Below are 22,110 nucleotides of genomic sequence, written 5' to 3' on the forward strand. Positions count from 1 at the left end.
ACTCTGGTGGGGGATGTTGATAGTGGGGGAGGCTGTGCATGTATGGGGTCAGGGGGTATATGAGAACTCTCTGTACTTTCTGCTCAATTTTGCTGTGAGCCTAAAACTGCTCTAAAAATTAAAGTCTATTTAAAAAAAAAAGATTCCATTTGATCAATATATTCTACCCTTGTAAACAGACTAACAGAAGAAGCCACATCATAATCAAAAGATTGCTTGGTGAGCATACAATACGAACTAGAGGAGTTCAGTAAATTGAATATTTAATGGTATTTGGCAAAAACATCTAGATCCATCTATCTCACAACCTTAACAACAGGACAGGAGTTACTTCAAGTCCACTGGCTATAACTCCTGGATCCATCTCTACACTAGGGCTGTGCCAGGGATACGGTTCCTTTGCCTCTCCCCTGAGAAGTCCACGATGGGCACTGCCAACATCTGCCTTGGTGATTTCTTTTGCTCCTTGGCTTCCTGGGCTGACCGACTCCTGAGATAGCCAACACTTTTTTTTTTTAGATAGATAACTACATTCAAGTCATCCAAGTCTGAGAAATTCAGAGAATCTTCCACCTCCATTAAGCAATGTTGCTAAACTTATTCATTCATCTGATTCATTCCAAGCACCTGCTTAAAGCCTCCAAATACTGACAACAGCTCATAGCTGAAACAAAGTCAAGGTTTCAATACTCCAGTAGCTGGAATCATGTTACTACAAGGTTAGTCTAAAAAGCCTCAGGCTTGGGGTCAGCCTTGTGGCATAGTGGTTAAGTTCACACACTCCGCTTTGGCGGCCTGGCGTTCACAGGTTCGGATCCCAGGCGTGTACCTACGCACCGCTCATCAAGCCATGCTGTGGCAGGCGTCCAACATTAAAAAAAATAGAGGATGATGGGCACAGACGTTAGCTCAGGGATAATCTTCCTCACCAAAAAAACAAAAACAAAAACCTCAGGCTCTTTGAAATTATGAAGTAGGTTGTTTTCAGCACTACCCTAGTCAGTCTTGACCTAGGAATATTCCAATGCCACCTGGACATAGTCTCTTGCTTTTGTAATCTGTAACTTGAGAATGTCCTTAAAAAATCTTCAATAACTTACAATAAAAAAAATTCAGAGAAAAGAAAACTGGGTACTGGAAGATCAAAAGACATTAATATAAAAAAAAAAGGAAGTGAGGAGAACCAGAAGCATTAAAAGAGAAGAGAATAAATGAAAAAACAGCAATGAAGTATATTTTTTTTTTTTTAATTTATTTATTTTTCCCCCAAAGCCCCAAGCGATAGTTGTAAGTCATAGTTGCACATTCTTCCAGTTGTTGTATGTGGGACGCGGCCTCAGCATGGCCGGAGAAGCAGTGCGTCTGTGTGCGCCCGGGATCCGAACCCGGGCAGCCTGCATCGCAGCGCACGCACTTAACCGCTAAGCCACGGGGCCGGCCCGCAATGAAGTATAAAACATAGCTCTGAGCTTCCCTGTAACAAGAAAAAGAAGATGCAATTTTCTTGACCAGTACAGTCATGTGTTGCATAACGACATTTCAGTCAATGATGGACTACATATATGACTACATATATGGTCCCATAAGTTTATAATGAAGCTGAAAAATTCCTGTTGCCTAGTGACATTGTAGCCATTGTAACATATTATTCAGGTGTTTGTGGTGATGCTGGTGTAAAGAACCTTCGGGTCCTTCAGGAGGTATCCCAGAGGAAGGCACTGCTATTACAGGAGATGTCAGCTCCATGGGTGTTATTGCCCCTGAAGACCTTCCAGTGGGACAAGATGTGGAGATGGAAGACAGTGATATTGATGATCCTGACCCTGTGTAGGCCGAGGCTAATGTGTTTTTGTGTCTTAGCTTTTAACAAAAAAGTTTAGAAAGTAAAAAAACTAACAAATTTTAAAAATAGAAAAAGCTTACAGAATAGAGATATAAATATTTTTGTACAGTTATACGTGTTTGTTTTAAGCTAAGTGTTATTACAAAAGAGTCGAACAGTTAAAAAAAATTTAAAAGTTTATAAAGTAAATTACAGTAAGCTAAGAGTAATCGATTACTAAAGAAAGAAAAATAATTTGTTATAAACTTAGTGAAGCCTCAGTGTACAGTGTTTATAAAGTCTACGAAGTGTATAGTACTGTCCTAGGCCTTCACACTCACTCACCACTCACTCCCTGACTCACCCAGGGTAACTTCCAGTCCTGCAGGCTCCTATTCATGGTAAGTGCCCTATATAGGTGTACCATTTTTTATCTTTTATACCATATTTTTACTGTACCTTTTCTATGTTTAGATATGTTTAGATGCACAAATACTTACCATTGTGTTACAAATGCCTACAGTATTCAGCACAGTAACATGCTGTACATATCTGCAGCCCAGGAGCAATAGGCTATAACATATACCCTAGGTGTGTAGTAGGCTATACCATCTAGGTTTGTATAAGCAGACTCTGTGATGTTCGCACATGACAAAATTGCCTAATGACACATTTCTCAGAAAGTCGTTAAGTGATGCGTGACTGTAGTAGAAACATCTCAGTTCTTTAGAAGAAAACCTTTTTCCCCTGCCCCTGAGCTAACAGTAATTTGTCACAAGAGTGTTTATGTAAGGGGCATAGAATAAAATAATGAAGGACACATCACACATGATAACATCTTTATAACATATTCATTGGTGTTTCACAAGTGGCTATTTCTTAACTCAAGCCTCAGCCAGAGCTCAGGATAGAAAGTTTAGTTTTGTAGAGGCAGTTATACAAAGGGATCAGAGAGTTTTATTTCACTTTCTGGTGATGTCATCTTCCACAGGTACATTGGTGCATCCTAAGGAATAAAAACTTAACCATTCTCAAAGTGAGGCCTCAGAATCAGCTAGGGAACATGTTAAAAATGAAGAATCCTGGACCATAACTCCAACTTACTGAACTAGACTCTCTGGGTGTAGAGCCTGAGAATTTACATTTTTAGAGAGTACCCCAGGCACACTGCATTAGACTTCTCTTCCTGAACAGATGTTATTCAGCTAGGTTTCTAATTATAGTTAAATGACAGCAATTCCAAAGTGAAGTCACTTAAAATAAATTGGAGAACAGCTATTCTATATTGTTAATCCCAGATATAAGGAACATGGTGATAAGGCTAATGGTTTAATCTGACTATTAAAGACCACATTTTCTGGCCCTGAAGGCCATAAATTATAGAGTTTTATATTTATTACATCAATTTTCTGTCAGATGACAATGGAGTATCATGCTCTAACAAAAATCAATATATTATGATGATATTCCTATAGATGGAAATCAAGTGACCTGAGAAAGGAGTACTTTTTTCTAATTCACAATAACAACAACAATAACAGCAAAAACAATAATAATCTCTAACATTTAAAAAGTTCTTACTTCCTGTCAGGCACACTTCTAAGTGCTTTATATATATTAATTCATTGAATCCTCATGAGGTAGAGGGCCAACCACTTTGACACAATTGTGGGCTACAGAAATACCACTAACTTGCAGGAGCAACAGTTGTCTCTCAGGAAGCAACCCCACACCTGCTCAAAGCCTCAAACAAGTACAGACCCAAGTACTAAATTTTTTACACCATGAAGTATGGAAGAGATGACTGGGGGCCTAAAACACTTTAAGTTAAAAATTACCAAATGCCTATTTCTCCTATAATAAAATCTGCTACAAATTTTAAGCAGAGCTATATCCTAGTAATAAATAAGCTATAAAATGCATCTTGAAATAATTAAATGCATTACCTACTTAGTTACACTATTTACAATTTTTCATCTGAATACTATCATGTGTCTGTCAAAAACAATGACCTTGGTTTTGACATAATGTTTAAATGTTCTTCTAGACAACAGTTAGTCAACAGGTTTAGCTGTTCCTTGCAACTAAGCTCAGAACATGAAAACATATCATGTCATCACCACATTTAAGCATATATATGCCTTTCCATTTGCTCTGGTAGGAGGACAAAAACATGATTCATCTGAAAGCTGTACCAAACTGCTCAAAAAAGAGCACTGCTGGGCCGGCCCCGTGGCTTGGCAGCTAAGTGCGCACGCTCCGCTACTGGCAGCCTGGGTTCGGATCCCGGGCGCGCACCGATGCACCGCTTCTCCGGCCATGCTGAGGCCGCGTCCCACATACAGCAACTAGAAGGATGTGCAACTATGACATACAACTATCTACTGGGGCTTTGGGGAGAAAAAGGAGGAGGATTGGCAATAGATGTTAGCTCAGAGCCAGTCTTCCTCAGCAAAAAGAGGAGGATTATCACGGATGTTAGCTCAGGGCTGATCTTCCTCACAAAAAAAATAAAAAATAAAAAAGAGCACTGTTATACATACTCCAAGTAGGGATTCGCTATCAGATAATTCTCAATGTAGTAATATTTCAATAAAGTCTATAAAAAAAGAACATTAAAAACTTTGGAATAACAACAGAAACAAAACAACACTGTTAAACAACAATAAAGTACAATAAAAAAATATTATTTTTAAAAATACCTTGGGCAATATAACTCAGCTCATAAATAATGTCAAAAGCCTACAGTAGGTAAATAAATGCTACAAAAGTCTTAAAATGTTAAATAAACAACTTTTCTCTTTTACGAAAAAAAATGCAAAGATTAAATACAGATTTTCGGGCCGGCCCCGTGGCTTGGCGGTTAAGTGTGCGCGCTCTGCTGCGGGTGGCCCGGGTTCGGATCCCGGGCGCGCACAGACGCGCCGCTTCTCTGGCCATGCTGAGGCCGCGTCCCACATACAGCAACTGGAAGGATGTGCAACTATGACGTACAACTATCTACTGGGGCTTTGGGGGAAAAAAATAAATAAATAAAATTATAAATACAGATTTTCTTTATATGGGATACCAAGGAACTCATATCTAAAATTAATCAAGAAAAAAACCTAGTACAGAATTTTGATGGCATAAACAGCAGAATAAAAGACCTAGAATTTTCAAAGGATCATATGATTACCCATTTTAAAGAACGGACCCACTCCACATTGGGACTAATCTTCAAGGACTATAAACCAAGAGGTTAATTAAGACAAAGTTTTTCAACAATCTAGTTTATTTATTGGTTTAAAAGAACTCTATTCACCACCATGACAATATGAATCAAAATTTAAATTTAAACTATATACTATTTTGTAAGAAACTGTATTTATTTTTTAGAAATGCATGGTGAAGTATTTAGGGATGAAATGCCACTATCTATATCATTTAATTTAAAATGCTTAAGCAAAAACTAAAAGAAATGAAGCAAATATGGCAACATATTAACAACTGTTAAATTGACATAACAAGCATATACAGGTGTTCCTCATACTACTCTGTCTACTTTTCTGTACCTTTGAAATGTTTTATAATAAATACATAAAAATACACATATCCTTAAATCTATTCTACTTCCAGGAATTAATCCTACAAATATAGTCCTGTCCACCAAAAAAGGCCTAGAAACAATGACCAACCCTGTAGCAATGAGCATCCCTAGAGCTCAGATAGTGGCCTCCAAATGCTATTTGCCACTAAAAAAATAAAAATAAAAATCAAGCTCTCAGAGAAATGGCTGATTGTGATGTGGGGCAAGAATCGTGTAAGATGAACCTTTCACATTTGATAGTTTCCTTATCATATCAGAAAGGAAGCTATCAAAAGCCATTGGGTCACATCAAAAGTACTCAGGAGCCAATGTGAAGGGGTTCCTAATGGCCAAAGATGGGACAGTGTGAACACCAATAAGAATGATAACAGCAATGGACCAAAACATATCAAACATATTTAAACCCATGACTTTATAAAGATTTTTTTACATTCATTGGTCTTCTAGTGAATCAACTCATTATTATAAAGACTGATAAACAAAAAGAAAGAATCAAACATTTATCTTGCCTTTCAATCACCCAATTATTTTGGAAAGCAAGTAATTAACAAAAGGAAGTTTTCCATGAAATAAGTTGCCCAGCTACTTATCTCACCTATCAGAAGACTGATAAAAGAAAGAAAATTATTGGAATTTCACCACTTTACAACCCCAAATAAAATAATGGATGTAAGCAATATTCATCAATAGCTCCTAACATCACAAAAATAGATACGACCAGACATTATATGCTTCCTGATTGAAATATACATAACCTGTAAAGTATTTGTACCAAAAAAAAAAAAAAAAAAAATCAGGACGTCAGCATCATGGCTGAGTGAGCTTCCCCCATTCAACTCTCCCCCTCTAAGACACAACAAAAAAGACATTCATATTCCAACAGAAGCTATTCATACAACACAGGGGACGTCTGAGGCACCCAGGCAGCCGTACACCCAATGACTGAGGTGCTGGAATCCCCAGAGTAAGTGGAAGGAGGTAAGAGGAGTTCCCTTCCTTCCCCAAGGACTGCAACCCAGAGACTAAGACCATGCAGCTCTCAGAGGATGGGGAGGGGCGGCTCGCCACATGAAAACCAGCGCTCTCTAAGATCCCTCATAGCCCGTGCGGATCCCCCTACAGAGGGAGCAGAACTGCTGCAGGGGTAGTTTCAACAAAGTAGCCCCTCAGGAGAGCAGAGAGCAACTGCAAGGCAAGAGACCTCTGAGATTGGGGAGGCGAAAGTAAGTGCCCCTCCTCCACCAGGCCCGCCCGACTGACGCTTCAGCACAGCAGTGCTTCAGCTCAGCCCCGTCCCCAGAGGCAGCGGCCCCCAGGCGCCCAGGCCCCACCAGCAGGGGTGGCGTGACTGCACCCCACCCAAACAGGCAGCGGCCCCCAGGTGCCCAGGCCCGACCAGCAGCGGGGTGAGCCTGCGCCCCCGCACCAGAGGCAGCGGCAGCTCAGGCCCCACCATGCCACAGCCCCAGCTGCTCCAGCTGGAGCAGGCCACTGCCCCAGCTTCCCCGGCTCCATGGTGCCATAGCCCCAGCTCCTTTGGCTGGACCATGCCCCGCCCCCAGCTCCTTTGGCTTGACCGCCACCCCCACCCCCGGCCCCAGCTCTTCGGTTTGGCCTGTGCTCAGGCTCCAGCTGACTTGGCGCCAGCAACTTCAGCCCAGCACACTCCAGTTCCAGCTTCTTTGGCCCAGCGGCGCTGCAGGTCCTCCTTCTTCAGCTCAGGACACTCCAGTTCCAGCTTCTTCGGCCCAGTGCACTCCAGTTCCAGCCAAGTGGCACTCCAGCTCCTCCTTCTTCAGCCCAGCGCACTCCAGTTCCAGCTTCTTTGGCTCAGCAGCACTCCAGCTCTTCCTTCTTCAGCCCAGCGCACTCCAGTTCCAGCTTCTTCAGCCCAGTGGTGCTCCAGCTCCTGCTTCTTTGGCCCAGCGGCACTTAAGCTGAAGCTGCTTCAACCCACCCACACCTGAGCCCCAGCTACTTCGGCCTAGCTGAGCTCCAGTCTCAGCTGCTCCCACACTCCAGCTCCAGCTGTTCTCACACTTCCTCCACTCAGCCATGCCTCAGATCAGCCAGGGGCCGAAGAGAGTGCCCGCAGATTGAGGTGGGCAAGAATACACAGCCCTTGACCCCCACCCAGCGGCAGCAAGAGGAAACTGTGACCATAGATTTTCACTACGAGGAAAAGTAAGCCAACACCGACAGGCACCATGCAAAAATACATTAACTCTCCAGACCAAAAGGAAAATGACAAGCACCCAGAAGTCAGCCCGAAAAGCACAGAAATGTATAACCTTAACGACAGAGAATTCAAAATAGCCGTCATAAAAATGCTTAATGAAATAAAAGAAAACACAGACAGACAATTCAATGAAATCAGGAGTTTCTTCACAAAAGAGATTGAAACTATAAAAAAAAAAAACCAATCAGAAATCTTAGAGATGAAAAATACAATAGAGGAGATAAAGACAAATCTGGAAGCCTTAAGCATCAGAGCTGACAATATGGAGAAAAGAATTAGCAATATTGAGGACAGCAATGCAGAAATGCTCCAGATGGAGGAGGAAAGAGAATTAAGACTAAAAAGAATTGAAGAAACTCTCCAAGAAATATCCAACTCAATTAGGAAATCCAACATAAAGATTATAGGTATTCCAGAGGGAGAAGAGAGGGAAAAAGGAGCAGAGAACTTGTTCAAAGAAATAATATCTGAGAACTTCCCAAACCTGGGAAGGAGCTGGAAATACCAGTGAATGAAATCAATAGGTCTCCTAAATATACCAACACGAAAAGACCCTCTCCAAGGCATATAGTAGTAAAGCTGGCAAAAGTCAGCAACAAAGAAAAAATATTAAGGGCAGCTAGACAAAAAAAAATAACATACAAAGGATTTCCTATCAGGCTGTCAGCCGATTTCTTGATAGAAACTGTACAGGCTAGGAGAGAGTGGAACGATATATTCAAAATTCTGAAGGACAAAAACTTTCAGCCAAGAATACTCTATCTAGCAAAAATATCCTTCAGATATGATGAAGAAATAATAACTATCCCAGATAAACAAAAGCTAAGGGAGTTCATTGCCACAGGACCCCCACTACAAGAAGTGTTCAAGAAGGTCCTCATCCCTGAGAAAAAAAGAGAAAGGAGATTCAAAGTTTTGAAAAAGGAGGAAAATACGTGGACAAACCCAGAAAAATTGCAGTCCTCTATCAAAATAGATTAGCCAACACTTAATTATAAAACCACAGATCAAGGGAAGGTAAGCGCCAAGCATAAATATAACCTCATCATGTTAAACACGAACTCACAACACAAGAAGGAATAAGATGTGACAACAATAACTTAGAAGGGGAAGAGGAAAGGGATCAAATGGACTTAGTCTAAGGGAATAAGAGGCCATCAAAAAATGGACTATCACATCCACGAGACTTTTCTATACAAACCTCATGGTAACCACTAACCAAATAATCAGAACAGAATCCACCTGATAAAGAAAGAGAAAACTAAGAGAACCCCCATACAGAACTACCAAACTGAACTGGTAGTCCAAAACACACAGGACGAGAAACATAAGAAATGCAAAAGAACCAGAAAAAGAGCGATAAAATAACAACAACAAACCCCCATATATCAATAATTACCCTAAATGTAAATGGACTGAACCCTCCAATCAAAAGACACAGAGCGGTGGGATGGATTAAAAAACAAGACCCAACAATACACTGCCTCCAGGACAGACATCTTAGCTCTAAAGACAAACACAGGCTCAGAGTGAAAGGATGCAAGTCAATACTCAAAGCTAATGGCAAACAAAAGAAAGCAGGTGTTGCCATACTCATATCAGTCAAAGCTGACTTCGAGATAAAACAGGTAACGAGAGACAAACAGGGGCAATATATAATGATAAAAGGGACACTCCACCAAGAAGACATATCACTTTTAAATATATATGCACCCAACACAGAAGCACCAAAGTACATAAAGCAACTATTAACAAACCTAAAAGGAGATATTAACAACAACACGATAATAGTAGAGGCTCTTAATACCCCACTTATATCAACGGATAGATCATCCAGACAAAATATCAATAAGGAAATAATGGACTTAAATGAAAAACTGGATGAGATGGACCTAGTAGACATATACAGAGCACTCCATCCAAAAACAGCTGACTACACATTCTTCTCAAGCACGCGTGGAACATTCTCAAGGATAGATGATATGTTGGAAAACAAGGCAAGCCTAAATAAATTCAAGAAGATTGAAATCATAACAAGCATTTTTTCAGACCATAATGCTATGAAACTGGAAATCAACCACAAGAAAAAAACTGGGAAAGTGACAAAGATGTGGAGATTAAACAACATGCTACTGAACAACCAATGTGTCACTGATGAAATTAAAGGAGAAATCAAAAAATATCTGGAAACAAACGAAAATGAAAATATGCCATACCAACTCATAAGGGATGCAGCAAAAGCAGTCCTGAGAGTGAAATTCATAGCAATACAGGCCCACCTCAACAAACAAGAAAAAGCCCAAATAAGCAACCTTAAATTATACTTAACAGAACTAGAAAAAGAAGAACAAACAAAGCCCAAAGTCAGCAGAAGGAGAGAAATAATAAAAATTAGAGCAGACATAAATGGAGACCAAAAAAACAGTAGAAAGGATTAATGAGACAAAGAGTTGGTTCTTTGAGAAGATAAACAAAATTGACAAACACTTAGCCAGAGTTACTAAGAAAAAAAGAGAAAAGGCTAAAATAAATAAAATTAGAAAAGAAAGAGGAGAAATTACAATGGATACCACAGAAATATAAAGGATTATAAAAGAATACTATGAGAAACTATATGCCAACAACTTGGACAATCTAGAAGAAATGGATAAATTCTTAGACTCATACAACCTCCCAAAACAGAACCAAGAAGAAATAGAGACTCTGAATAGACCAATCACAAGTAAAGAGATTGAAATAATAATCAAAAACTTCCCAAAAAACAAAAGTCCAGGACCAGATGGCTTCTCTGGTGAATTTTACCAAACATTCAAAGAAGATCTAACACCCATCCTTCTCAAACTATTCCAAAAAATAGAGGAAGATGGAACACTTCCTAAATCATTCTACGAGGCCAACATCACCCTGATACCAAAGCCAGACAAAGACAACACAAAAAAGGAAAATTACAGGCCAATATCGCTGATGAAAACAGATGCAAAAACCCTCAACAAAATACTGGCAAACCGAATACAGCAATACATTAAAAAGATCATACACCATGATCAAGTGGGATTTATACCAGGGACACACGGATGGTTCAACATCCGCAAATCAATCAATGTGATACACCATATCAACAAAACGAGCAATAAAAACCACATGGTCATCTCAATAGATGCAGAGAAGGCATTTGACAAGATCCAACATCAATTTATAATAAAAACTCTCAACAAAATGGGTATAGAAGGAAAGTTCCTTAACATAACAAAGGCTATTTATGACAAACCCACAGCCAACATCATACTCAACGGAGAAAGTCTGAGAGCCATTCCTCTCAGAACAGGAACGAGACAAGGCTGCCCACTCTCACCACTCTTATTCAACATAACTCTGGAGGTTTTGGCCAGAGCAATTAGGCAAGAAAAAGGAATAAAAGGAATCCGAATAGGCAATGAAGGAGTGAAACTCTCACTATTTGCAGATGACATGATTTTATATATAGAAAACCCTAAAGAATCCACTGGAAAACTATTAGAAATAATCAACAACTACAGCAAAGTCACAGGGTACAAAATCAACCTACAAAAATCAGTTGCATTTTTGCATGCTAATAACAAACTAACAGAAAGAGAGCTCAAAATGATAATACCATTTACAAGTGCATCAAAACAAACAAAATATCTAGGAATAAATCTTACCAAGGAAGTGAAAGACCTACACAATGAAAACTACAAGACATTATTGAAAGAAATCGATAATGACATAAAGAAATGGAAAGATATCCTATGCGCATGGATTGGAACAATAAACATAGTTAAAATGTGTATATTACCTAAAGCAATCTACAGATTCAACACAATCCCAATCAGAATCCCAATGACATTCTTCATGGAAATAGAAAAAAGAATACTAAAATTCATATGGGGCAACAAAAGACCCCGAATAGCTAAAGCAATCCTAAGAAAAAAGAACAAAGCTGGAGGTATCACAATCCCTGACTTCAAAACATACTACAAGGCAAGAGTAATCAAAACGGCATGGTACTGGTACAAAACCAGACACACAGATCAATGGAACAGAATTGAAAGCCCAGAAATAAAACCACACACATACGGACAGCTAATTTTCAACAAAGGACATACAATGGAGAAAGTAAAGTCTCTTCAATAAGTGGTGTTGGAAAAACTGGACAGCCACATGCAAAAGAATGAAAGTGGACCATCTGCTATCGCCATTCACAAAAATTAACTCAAAATGGATCAAAGACCTGAAGGTGAGACCTGAAACTATGAAACTCATAGAAGAAAATATAGGCAACACACTATTTGACATTGGTCATAAAGGAATCTTTTCAGATGCCATGCCTAGTCAGACTAGGGAAACTAAAGAAAAAATAAACAAGTGGGACTTCATCGGATTAAAGCTTAAAGAGCTTGTACAAGACAAACGAAACCAGGATCAAAATGAATAGACAACTCACCAGCTGGGAAAAAATATTTGCAAAACATATATCTGACAAGGGGTTAATCTCCATAACATATAAAGAACTCACACAACTGAACAACAAAAAAACAAACAACCTGATCAAAAAATGAGCAGAGGAAATGAACAGACACTTCTCCAAAGAAGATATACAGATGGCCAATAGGCACATGAAAAGATGTTCAACATCACTAATCATCAGGGAAATGCAAATCAAAACAACACTAAGATATCACCTCCCACCCATTAGAATGGCTACAATCACCAAGACAAAAAACAGCAAATGCTGGAGAGGATGTGGAGAAACAGGAACCCCCTTACACAGCAGGTGGGAATGCAAACTGGTGCAGCCTCTATGGAAAACGGTATGGAGATTCCTCAAAAAATTAAAAATAGAAATACCCTATAATCTGGCTACCCTACTACTGGGAATCTATCCAACAAACCTGAAATGAACAATCCAAAGAGGCTTATGCACCCCTATGTTCACTGCAGCATTATTCACTATAGCCAAGAAGTAGAAGCAACCCAAGTATCCCTCGACTGATGAGTGGATCAAGAAAATGTGGTATATATGTACGATGGAATACTACTCAGCCATAAAAAAAAGACAAAATTGTCCCATTTGCAACAACATGGATGCACCTGGAGGGTATTATGTTAAGCAAAATAAGCCAGAAAGGGAAAGACAAACACCACATGATTTCACTCATATGTGGAGTATAAACCAACAGAGGGTCAGAGAGAACTGTATTGTGTTTACCAGGGGCAAAGGGGGTGGGGGGTGGGCACAAAGGGTGAAGGGAGACATGTATACGGTGATTGACAAACAAAAATGTACAACCAAAATTTCACAATGTTATAAACTATTGACATCAATTAAAAATAAAATTAAAAATAGAACTACCATAGAATCCAGAATTCCACTTCTGGGTATTTACCTCAAGGAAACAAAAACACTAACTTGAAAAGATAGCTGCACCTCCATGTTCACTGCAGCATTATTTACAATAGCCAAGAATATGGAAGCAACCTAAGTGTCCACAGATGAATGAATCGATAAAGAAAATGTGGTGTAATGTAATATTATTCAGCCATAAAAAGGAAGGAAATCTTGCCATTTATAACAACATGGGTGGACCATGAGGGCATTATGCTAAGTGAAATAAGTCAGACAGAGAGGGACAAATACCATATGATCTCACTTATATATGGAATCTATAAAAAATAAAGAATTTATAGACACAGAGAACAGATTGGTGGTTTCCAGAGGCAGATGGTCGGGGGTGGGCAAAATGGGTGAAGGGAGTCAAAAGGTACAAACTTCCACTTATAAAATAAATAAGTCCTGGGGATGCAATGTATAGCATGGTAAGATAGTTAATAATACTGTGTTGTATATTTGAAAATAGCTAAGAGAACAGATCTTAAAAGTTCTCATCACAAGAAAAGAAAATTTGTAACTGTGTGTGGTGATGGATGTTAACCAGACTTATTGTGACCATTTCTCAATATATACAAATATCAAATCATTATGTTGAAACTAACATATGTCAATTATATCTGAATAAAAAAAGAAATACAAGTAAAATAATGCTGTAGAAACACAGACAAATATATACCAAATAAAAAGTGAACAAAGCTAACACAAAATTGTATGTATATCAATTTAAACTATATTAAATACAAATTAATAGATTAATGACGAAAGAAATTTCAAAAAATTACTTAGTTTTTGCGTTTAGGATTATGAGAATTAAGATTTTTTATTATTGTTTAAAGTTTACTCAGAAGATATTTTAAGGTTGAATTAATATAAAATAGCAACACTAAATAATTAGATAAGTGTATAATTAAATAAAACCATAGATACCAGAGGATATTGTCACTCAAATAAAATAACTGTGAATACGAGGCATCTATAAATTGGTTGTTAATTTCCTCAAAATTGGTTATAAAGCACTACTAAGAAGCCTACACGGAAACAATTACAAAATAAATAAATACATACATACACACACAAAATCATAAATTACCTGCCACTGGAGGGACAATACCAAAATAACACACTGTTGCATGTTCTCCGTTAACTTCAACTCTTCGACCAATGACATCTGACGTCAATGTGACATTCATTATAATATGGCCAGAATACAAAATATGAGCAGATCTAGGAAGAAAATTACAACATTGATAAGCACTTAATAAAATTCTTTAAAAAAATTTTTTTAACTTCATATAGATATTTATGAGGTCAATGCTTCTGATCAATTTAGTTTTCATATTTTGGTGAAGAGAAGAACCTCATAGGTTTATGTACCATACTCTAATAATTTGATTTTACTTATTGTCTAACTATATTGTGATAATAAAATCTATTTTTAAATCTTGTTTAACTCCAGTTAGCTCACATCACATGACTTGTCTATTTTGTCACTTACTGCAAGGGGTGAGAAGAAAGGAGAATAGAGAAAGTACAGAGAGCTTAAAAGAAACTTAAGAGATATGCCAACTAAATGCAATGTATGGACTTTATTTGGATGCTAATTTTAAAAAACTGTAAATAATTTTAAAAATAAAGAAATTATGAGAAAATTGAAAATCTGAACACTGACTAGATATTTGATATTTAAGAATAACTGTTTCCAATAAGGCTAATAAGAAATCAATTACTTTGAAAAAAAAAGAAAGAATAATTGTTAAATTTTTAGCTGTGATAACATTATAATGCTTACGATCTTTTCAAAAGCCTTTTATCTGAGCCAGCCCTGATGGCCCAGGGGTTAAAGTTCAGCGCTCTCACGGCTTTGGCGGCCTGCGTTCCTTTCTCGGTTGCGGAGCCATAGCACCCGTCTGTCAGTTGCCATGCTGGGGAGGCAGCACATATAGAACTAGAACGGCTTACAAGTAGGATACACAACCATGTACTGGGGCTTTCGGAAGAGGAAAAAAGCCTTTATCTTTTACAAATACACATTAAAATATTTACAGATTTTAAAAAGTTGTATTCTAGATATATCATGCCAGTGGCAGTATAGACAATACATTGAAATGAAGTAAGAAGCCAAGTGGCCAGAGAAATCTTGCTGTAATTCAGGTGAAAACAATGAGAGCCTGAGCCAAGGCACTGGTCTCCATCCGTTCATTCAACACACACTAAGCCCTGACTACATGCTATCTACTGAGCTGGACCTTACATCATAGTAAACCACACATGTGTGAGTCCTACCTCAGAAGCTTACAGCCCAGTGGCAGTTAGACCTGAGAGAAGAGTATAGATTGTAAAGAGAGTTAAGAGCTAGAATCAACAGGGTTTGGTGATTAATTGGATAGAAATGATAAAACAGAAGACAGGAAGACTCTCAATATCTTTTCTCAGGTAGATGGTGGTGCCAGACCCCAAAATATAAGAGGAAGTTTACATTTGGGAGAGAAGACAGTGAGTCTGAGGTCATGATGGACATGGATCTCTAGTTCAAAAGGCATTTTGCATTTGAAATGTGTATCCGGGAATCATCAGCACAATTTATAACTGACACCATGAAAGGAGATAAGATTGAAAGTGTATTAGGTGGAAAGAAAAGAGATCAATGACACAACTCTGGGGAAATATAATATTTAAAAGGGAGAGGGAGGAAACTCCTAAGAAGTCAGAGGAGGAAAAGCCAGACAGGATAAAAGAAAACCAGATTCCTGGAGTCTTGGAATCCAAAGGCAGTAGGAATAACAGAGCAACAGTATCAGAGGCTGCAGAGAGCTTCTGTGAGACCAGCGCTTAAAAACTTTGTGTTCCTTCTGCTAGCACAATATGGTTTACAGCTATACCGTCATCTTTGCCTAAATGTAACAATGCAAGGATTTTGAAACCACCACAAGTTACAGGACTATTGAACAAAGTTCTACTTTAATAATATTACCATACAATATGTGTACAAAATAAGAAAAACATATATTGCTAATCACACCTTCTGGGGTTAAAGTCACATTCTTGATTACTCACAAACTCCACTAACAGGTAGATGGCTGAGGTCTTTAGTATTATTACTTCTCTACCTTTATGTTATCCTTTTTAAAGAAACAGTAGACATTTCTTCTATTACTGGTGTTGTCTGTGTCACATTTGACCTGCTGTTCCCATAAAACAGAATAATCTGAACATTTTTATCTCTTATCAAATTTCAGTATTGGGTTCTTTCAATCAAGTTCTCTAGTTTCTCATTAAAAATTTTTTCCCAATTCTTGTGACAAGAACCCTGTTTCAAAATGGGGCTGAATTTTGACTATTTAAATATGTGAGGACAGGGCAGTCAGGAAGGAGCCAAGATCCAGATCTAAACCTACACAGTAGGGTTGCAAAAGAGAAAAGCAAAAGAGAAATCATCCCAGAACCTAAACTTGGTGGGAAAAATCAGAGTTCAGATGATTTGATGGTAAAATCAATCAGCTGGTAGAGGCAGGCAAGGGGAAGCCATGTGTTGATCAGCCCAGACACAGATACAGGCAGCAGCTAAGAGGTCTGGTCAGTTGGTAGGGCCCTACTCACAAGCTTGTGTTCAGATGCACAGTTCTAGTTCCCGAGGAGAGAACCTAGTAAGATCCACGTAGAACCCCATTCCTAAGAGTTAGAGTTAACTTCCTAAAGAAGTTAAAGCAGTGGGCCGAATCTTGGTTTCATGAACTGGAGTGCATGGGAGTTATCCAAATCCAGAAACTCACAACCAGCTCAGCCCAAGGGTACCACCTTGTAGATCAGGCCAACAGTGAGAATGGCTTGGTGAGAAGAACGGGGCAGTGGTCAACTGGTGAGTAGGGAAAACAAGTGGCACAATAGCAGAAATGAGGAATGAAGACACTAGGAAGTCATTCTCATTATTCCTTTAACAAGTATAAGCAATTCATGAATTATAACATTCCTTCACGTGCTCAATCCTATCTGATCTCTAGCAGCAATTCTTTTCCTTCTCACCAGTATGCTGTGCCCACAGGACCTGAGATCGTTAGGTATAAGGTGTCTAAAGTCAGTTAATTAATTGGCTCCACATTAAGTCATTATTATTATTTTTCTTAATTTTTTATTTATTTATTTTTTTCCCCCAAAGCCCCAGTAGATAGTTCTATGTCACAGTTGCACATCCTTCTAGTTGCTGTATGTGGGACGCGGCCTCAGCATGGCCGGAGAAGCGGTGCGTCAGTGCGCGCCTGGGATCTGAACCCGGGCCGCGAGCAACGGAGCACGCACACTTAACCGCTAAGCCACCGGGCCAGCCCTAAGTCATTATTTTTGATGATCCTGCCCAGTCTCTCAACCCTTCTGAAAATGTTTTTTGATGCTGTGATCTTCTGTGAGAATACAGAAATTGGATTCTTGTCTTAGTGACCTATGCCTTGGTTACAAAGCCTTTACCCTCTCCCTCTGGCCAGTCACCTAATGAGTCGTTTCCTGTTGTTAGACTTCATGCCAAGTTAGTGGCCCACCCTGGACCTCCACTGCCTGTTCCAACACCATCACTTTCATCACCCTCAACCCAGGCTCACCCCAGCCCCCCATTTTAGTGTCTAGTCAAACTGTCCTGAAGTCAGCTGCTCCCCTGGTTAGATTTTCTCTAGTTTCCTGCAGTGGGCCTTCTCCTAATCACCTAAACGTGAGTGACATGTCACTGTTTCTTGGTTAGTTTCATCAGGGGGGGCCAACCAAGCCTTGGTTAAGATGAATGCCTTTTACTTAAATACACATGCTCACTAATTAATAGAAATAGCCCACTTAATTTTGCAGTGACTCTATTTGTTAGAGTCACTGCAAAATTTTAAAGAATAGTTCTTTAAAAAAGAGATGAAATATACCTCCCTATCATTTTCATCCACTGATTTTAGTACTGACCTCTGCAGCTATAGAGAATCAAACTATTCTTCTTCCCAGCTGACATCTAAATATTTGAAGGCCACCATTATGTTATTATATCTCCTTTCTCCTCTTCCTGGCCCCACCTCCCAACACTCTTTACCAGGGTAAACATACCCAGCTCCTTAAATCATCCTCATGTGAATTCCAAGTTCTCCCTCATAATTCATTCACTGATTCTTTTCTTAAAATATAATACCGGGGCCCGCCCCGCAGCTTAGTGGTTGAGCGCGTGCGCTGTGCTGCTGGAGGCCGGGGTTCGGATCCCGGGCGCGCACCAATGCACTGCCTCTCCGGCCATGCTGAGGCTGCGTCCCACATACATGCAACTAGAAGGATGTGCAGCTATGACACACAACTATCTATTGGGGCTTTGGGGGGAAAAATAAATAAATAAATAAAATCTTTAAAAAATATATATATATAATACCTAAAACTGAAAACCATATTCCACATGTGGTGTGACCTATGTGTGGGTTCAATGGTCTGGACACCATTCAGCTAATAATGTAGCCTAAGATTATAGTCGCTTTTCCCCCTTTTCATGGGAAAGACTGTTGCTTACTATTAAGATTGCAATGAAATAAACTCCACAGCCATTTTTGTGTTACTATCACCTTCTAATCATAAAATTAAAATGTTTAAATTTCACTATAATTACATTACCCTAAAAAATAGTTTTCACTAGTTTTAAACACCAATTCTATTTTCATTAAGGTGTAAAAAGAATTTTTTTTTTTTCCTCCCCAGTACATAGTTGTATATTGTGGGTCCTTATAGTTCTTCTATGTGGGACGCTGCTTCAGCATGGCCTGATGAGCCGTGAGTAGGTCCACACCCAGAATCCGAACTGGCGAACCCTGGGCCGCCAAAGCGAAACTCTCGAACTTAACCGTTACGCCACCAGGCCGGCCCTAGAATTTTATTACAATTGAAATAGATATGTAATTTCTATTCTACTTCTTTTATTAACATTCTGTAAACATTTTTCTATACAGCCACAGAATCATCATATTAATCACTTTGATATCAACATGTAGATACCACAATTTACTCAATCATTTCTCTATTGGTATGTGTTTTCCTTGTTTACCATCCCAAAGAAAACACCTAAAAACATTTTTCATTTTTCAGTTATTACTGTCTTTTGAAGTATTTCCTTGGGAAAAATGAGACAGTTATTCAAAGTAAATAAATATAATTTAAAATTCTAGAAAGCCATGGACAAATTGTCCATCATAAAAAAAGTTAATTATTGACACTGACACCAAGAGAAAATCTACTTGTTTATTTGTTTCTACAAAGTCTTATGAATTCCTATCAAAAGCTTTCAAATCAGGTCTTCTCTATCTTGTACTTGTACAACTAATTTTTGAAGTAGGACTTATTACATTATAATATTATGTATAAATGTAGGACTTACTTTTATACATATTAAACATTCAATAATCCACCATATTAACTCTCTCTCCCAGCTTTGTCTTGTGCAATTTTTGTAAGAATGAAGGCAAAAAAGAATATAAGACCCTGACCAAAGACAGAACCCATACAGACTGTGGGTCAAACTTTTTAGTTACAAGTCCTCCTATTATCCAGCTCACATTCAAGAAGATCATGAACTTTGTGAAATGCTTCACTGAAATCAAAATACACTGTCAGTCAGGGAATATACTCTGTCAACCAGACAGAGCAGGAATGGGGGAAGAGAAGGGACACTGTCACTTTTTTTTTTTTGGTGAGGGAAGATTAGCCCTGAGCTAACATCTGTTGCCAATCCTCCTCTTTTTGCTGAGGAAGATTAGCCCTGGGCTAACATCTGTGCCCATCTTCCTCTACTTTATATGTGCGATGCTTGCCACAGCATGGCTTGATAAGCGGTGTATAGCTCTGTGCCTGGGCTCTGAACCTGCAAACCTTGGGCCATCGAAGCAGAGCACACAAACTTAACTACTACGCTACTGGGCTGGCCCCGACACTGTCCCTTTTTAACTTATAAACTTCTGAGTTGAATGAATATTTTTAAAATGAGTAGTTTTTATATTGCCTATTAATAATGAGAAGGAGGAAAAAGAGGAGGCTGATGATGAAAAGAGGGAGGAAATATTGCGCTCTTCTCTACAAATTTCCCTGGCTTGCCAGGGAATCACAATCCAAACAAAAAAAATGAGGTAAATTTAGCAAGACTCACTAAACTCTTCCTAGCTCCTTAGGATTACTACTTTTCTAAATGTTCACAGAACATCTTTCCTAGAAATTATAACTCCCCTTGTTCATTACTCCTCAAAGATTATGGACAGGAAATTCTGCAATCATATTTGCCAGTTCTTTCATAAATTACTAGATGTAATTTCTCTTAGAATGGAGACGAATTCAAAATGATCAAATATTATCCTACCTCTTTTTATCTTCAACATGCTTTTAACGAGATTTTTTTTTTGGACAAGTCTGGAATCATTCTGCATAAAAATGACAAAAGATAGAAAATTGAATCAATCTGCCATTTTCCTGTCATCTCTTATACTACATTAAAAATAATTTTAAAAGATGAAGCAAAGGCAAAATATTAACATTAAATAAAGGCAATAAATATATGAGTGTTAATTATATTTTTCTTTCCATTTTTCTATGTTTAAAAATGTTCAGGATTTAAAGTTAGAAGAAATATATTACTATACCTAAGGAGTAGACTTTCTTATAGTACTTTTTAGTCTAAATCAATCCCAAAAGCTTCCTTTTTTTTTTTTTCTTGTGAGGAAGACTGGCCCTGAGCTAACATGTATTGCCAATCTTCCTCTTTTTGCTGAGGAAGATTAGCCCTGGGCTAACATTCGTGCCCATCTTCCTCTATTTTGTATGTGGGATGCCGCCACAGCATGGCTTGATGAGTGGTGCATAGGTCTGCACCCAGGATCCGAACCTGCGAACCCTGGGCCACCAAAGCAGAGAACATGAACTTAACCACTACCATCAGGCTGGCCCCTAAAAGCTTCTTTTCTTGTCTTCACATTTTTCACAAGTTAATTTTGAGGCTCAACCTCACTGATATTTTTCTTAAGAGGTCTGTTCAAGCATCTAAAAGTCATTGGTTAGAGACTGCCTCCTTTTCCATTTTAGTAATCCCCTTTGTATTTTTCTATGCATATCCTTCTCACTTAATTCTTTGAGTAGATGAAACTCAAAAGTATGAAAAGGAATACACTGCAAGTTCTCCTTCCACTCCTGCTAGTCATTCTCTGGCAATAGCTTTATTAGTATCATATATACTTCCATACATATTTTATGCTTATACAAGCAAACATATTCTTTTTCTTTCTTTACACAAATGATAGCATATTATATATGTGGTTCTATCCCTTATATTTTCATTCAATAATATATCCTGTTTCCTACATGGTCTTAACACTGAGATAACTACATAATTCCTCAAATAAAATAACTTGAAAAAAATTGAAAGGAAGGATGCAAGCAGATATTTGTACACCTACGTTCATAGTGGTATTAGTCACAAACAGTCAAACGGTGGAAGTAACCTAAATGTCTATTGACGGATGAATGGATAAACAAAATGTAATATATACATACAACAGAATATTATCCAACCTTAAAAAGGAAGGAAATTCTGACATGCTACAACATGGACGAATCTACAGGACATTAAGCTAAGTGAAATAAGCCAGGTACCAAGAGTAGTCAGGTACCGAGGTATCCAGATTAGTCAAATTCATAGAGACAGTAGAATGGTGGTTGTCAGGGCCCACAGGAAGGGGGAAGTAGGGAGTTGTTTAATGGCTACAGAGTTTCAATTTTGCAAAATGAAGAGAGTTCTGGAGACAAACAGTGGTGATGGTTGCACAACAATGTGAATGTGCTTAACACTACTGAACTGTACATTTAAAAATGGTTAAGATGGTAAATTTTATGTTATCTGTATTTTACCACAATTAAAAAAGTAATTTGAAATTTAATTCCCAATATTTCAGGTTTTACAGAACTTTGATTTGTTTCAGCTTTAATTGGGACACTGAATCATTAAGAGTAAGGTATTTCTTCTCCATTTTTCAAAATAAACTTTCCTAATGCCCAAGGAAGCAGTTTGA

General features: G+C 38.4%; 1 protein-coding gene across 6 annotated transcripts in view; it reads right to left on the reverse strand.

The window, feature by feature from the left end:
• TBCE (tubulin folding cofactor E) overlaps positions 1–22,110 on the reverse strand; it is an 83,892-nt gene that overhangs the window by 54,512 nt on the left and 7,270 nt on the right. For 4 of the 6 annotated variants that reach the window (XM_087431925.1, XM_087431926.1, XM_087431922.1 and 1 more), the window contains one exon: positions 14,151–14,284. In XM_087431925.1, coding sequence (XP_087288051.1) covers positions 14,151–14,250 — 100 coding nt within the window. In that variant the 5' untranslated portion in view covers positions 14,251–14,284. Of the gene's footprint in view, positions 1–14,150; positions 14,285–20,408; positions 20,470–22,110 lie in introns of those variants that run through there. The other 2 variants (XM_004432387.3, XM_087431924.1) reach the window with 1 other exon arrangement.

This window comes from Ceratotherium simum, chromosome 6, assembly GCF_057802395.1.
Source record: "Ceratotherium simum simum isolate JZ-2026a chromosome 6, ASM5780239v1, whole genome shotgun sequence".
Taxonomy (NCBI): Eukaryota; Metazoa; Chordata; class Mammalia; order Perissodactyla; family Rhinocerotidae; genus Ceratotherium; species Ceratotherium simum.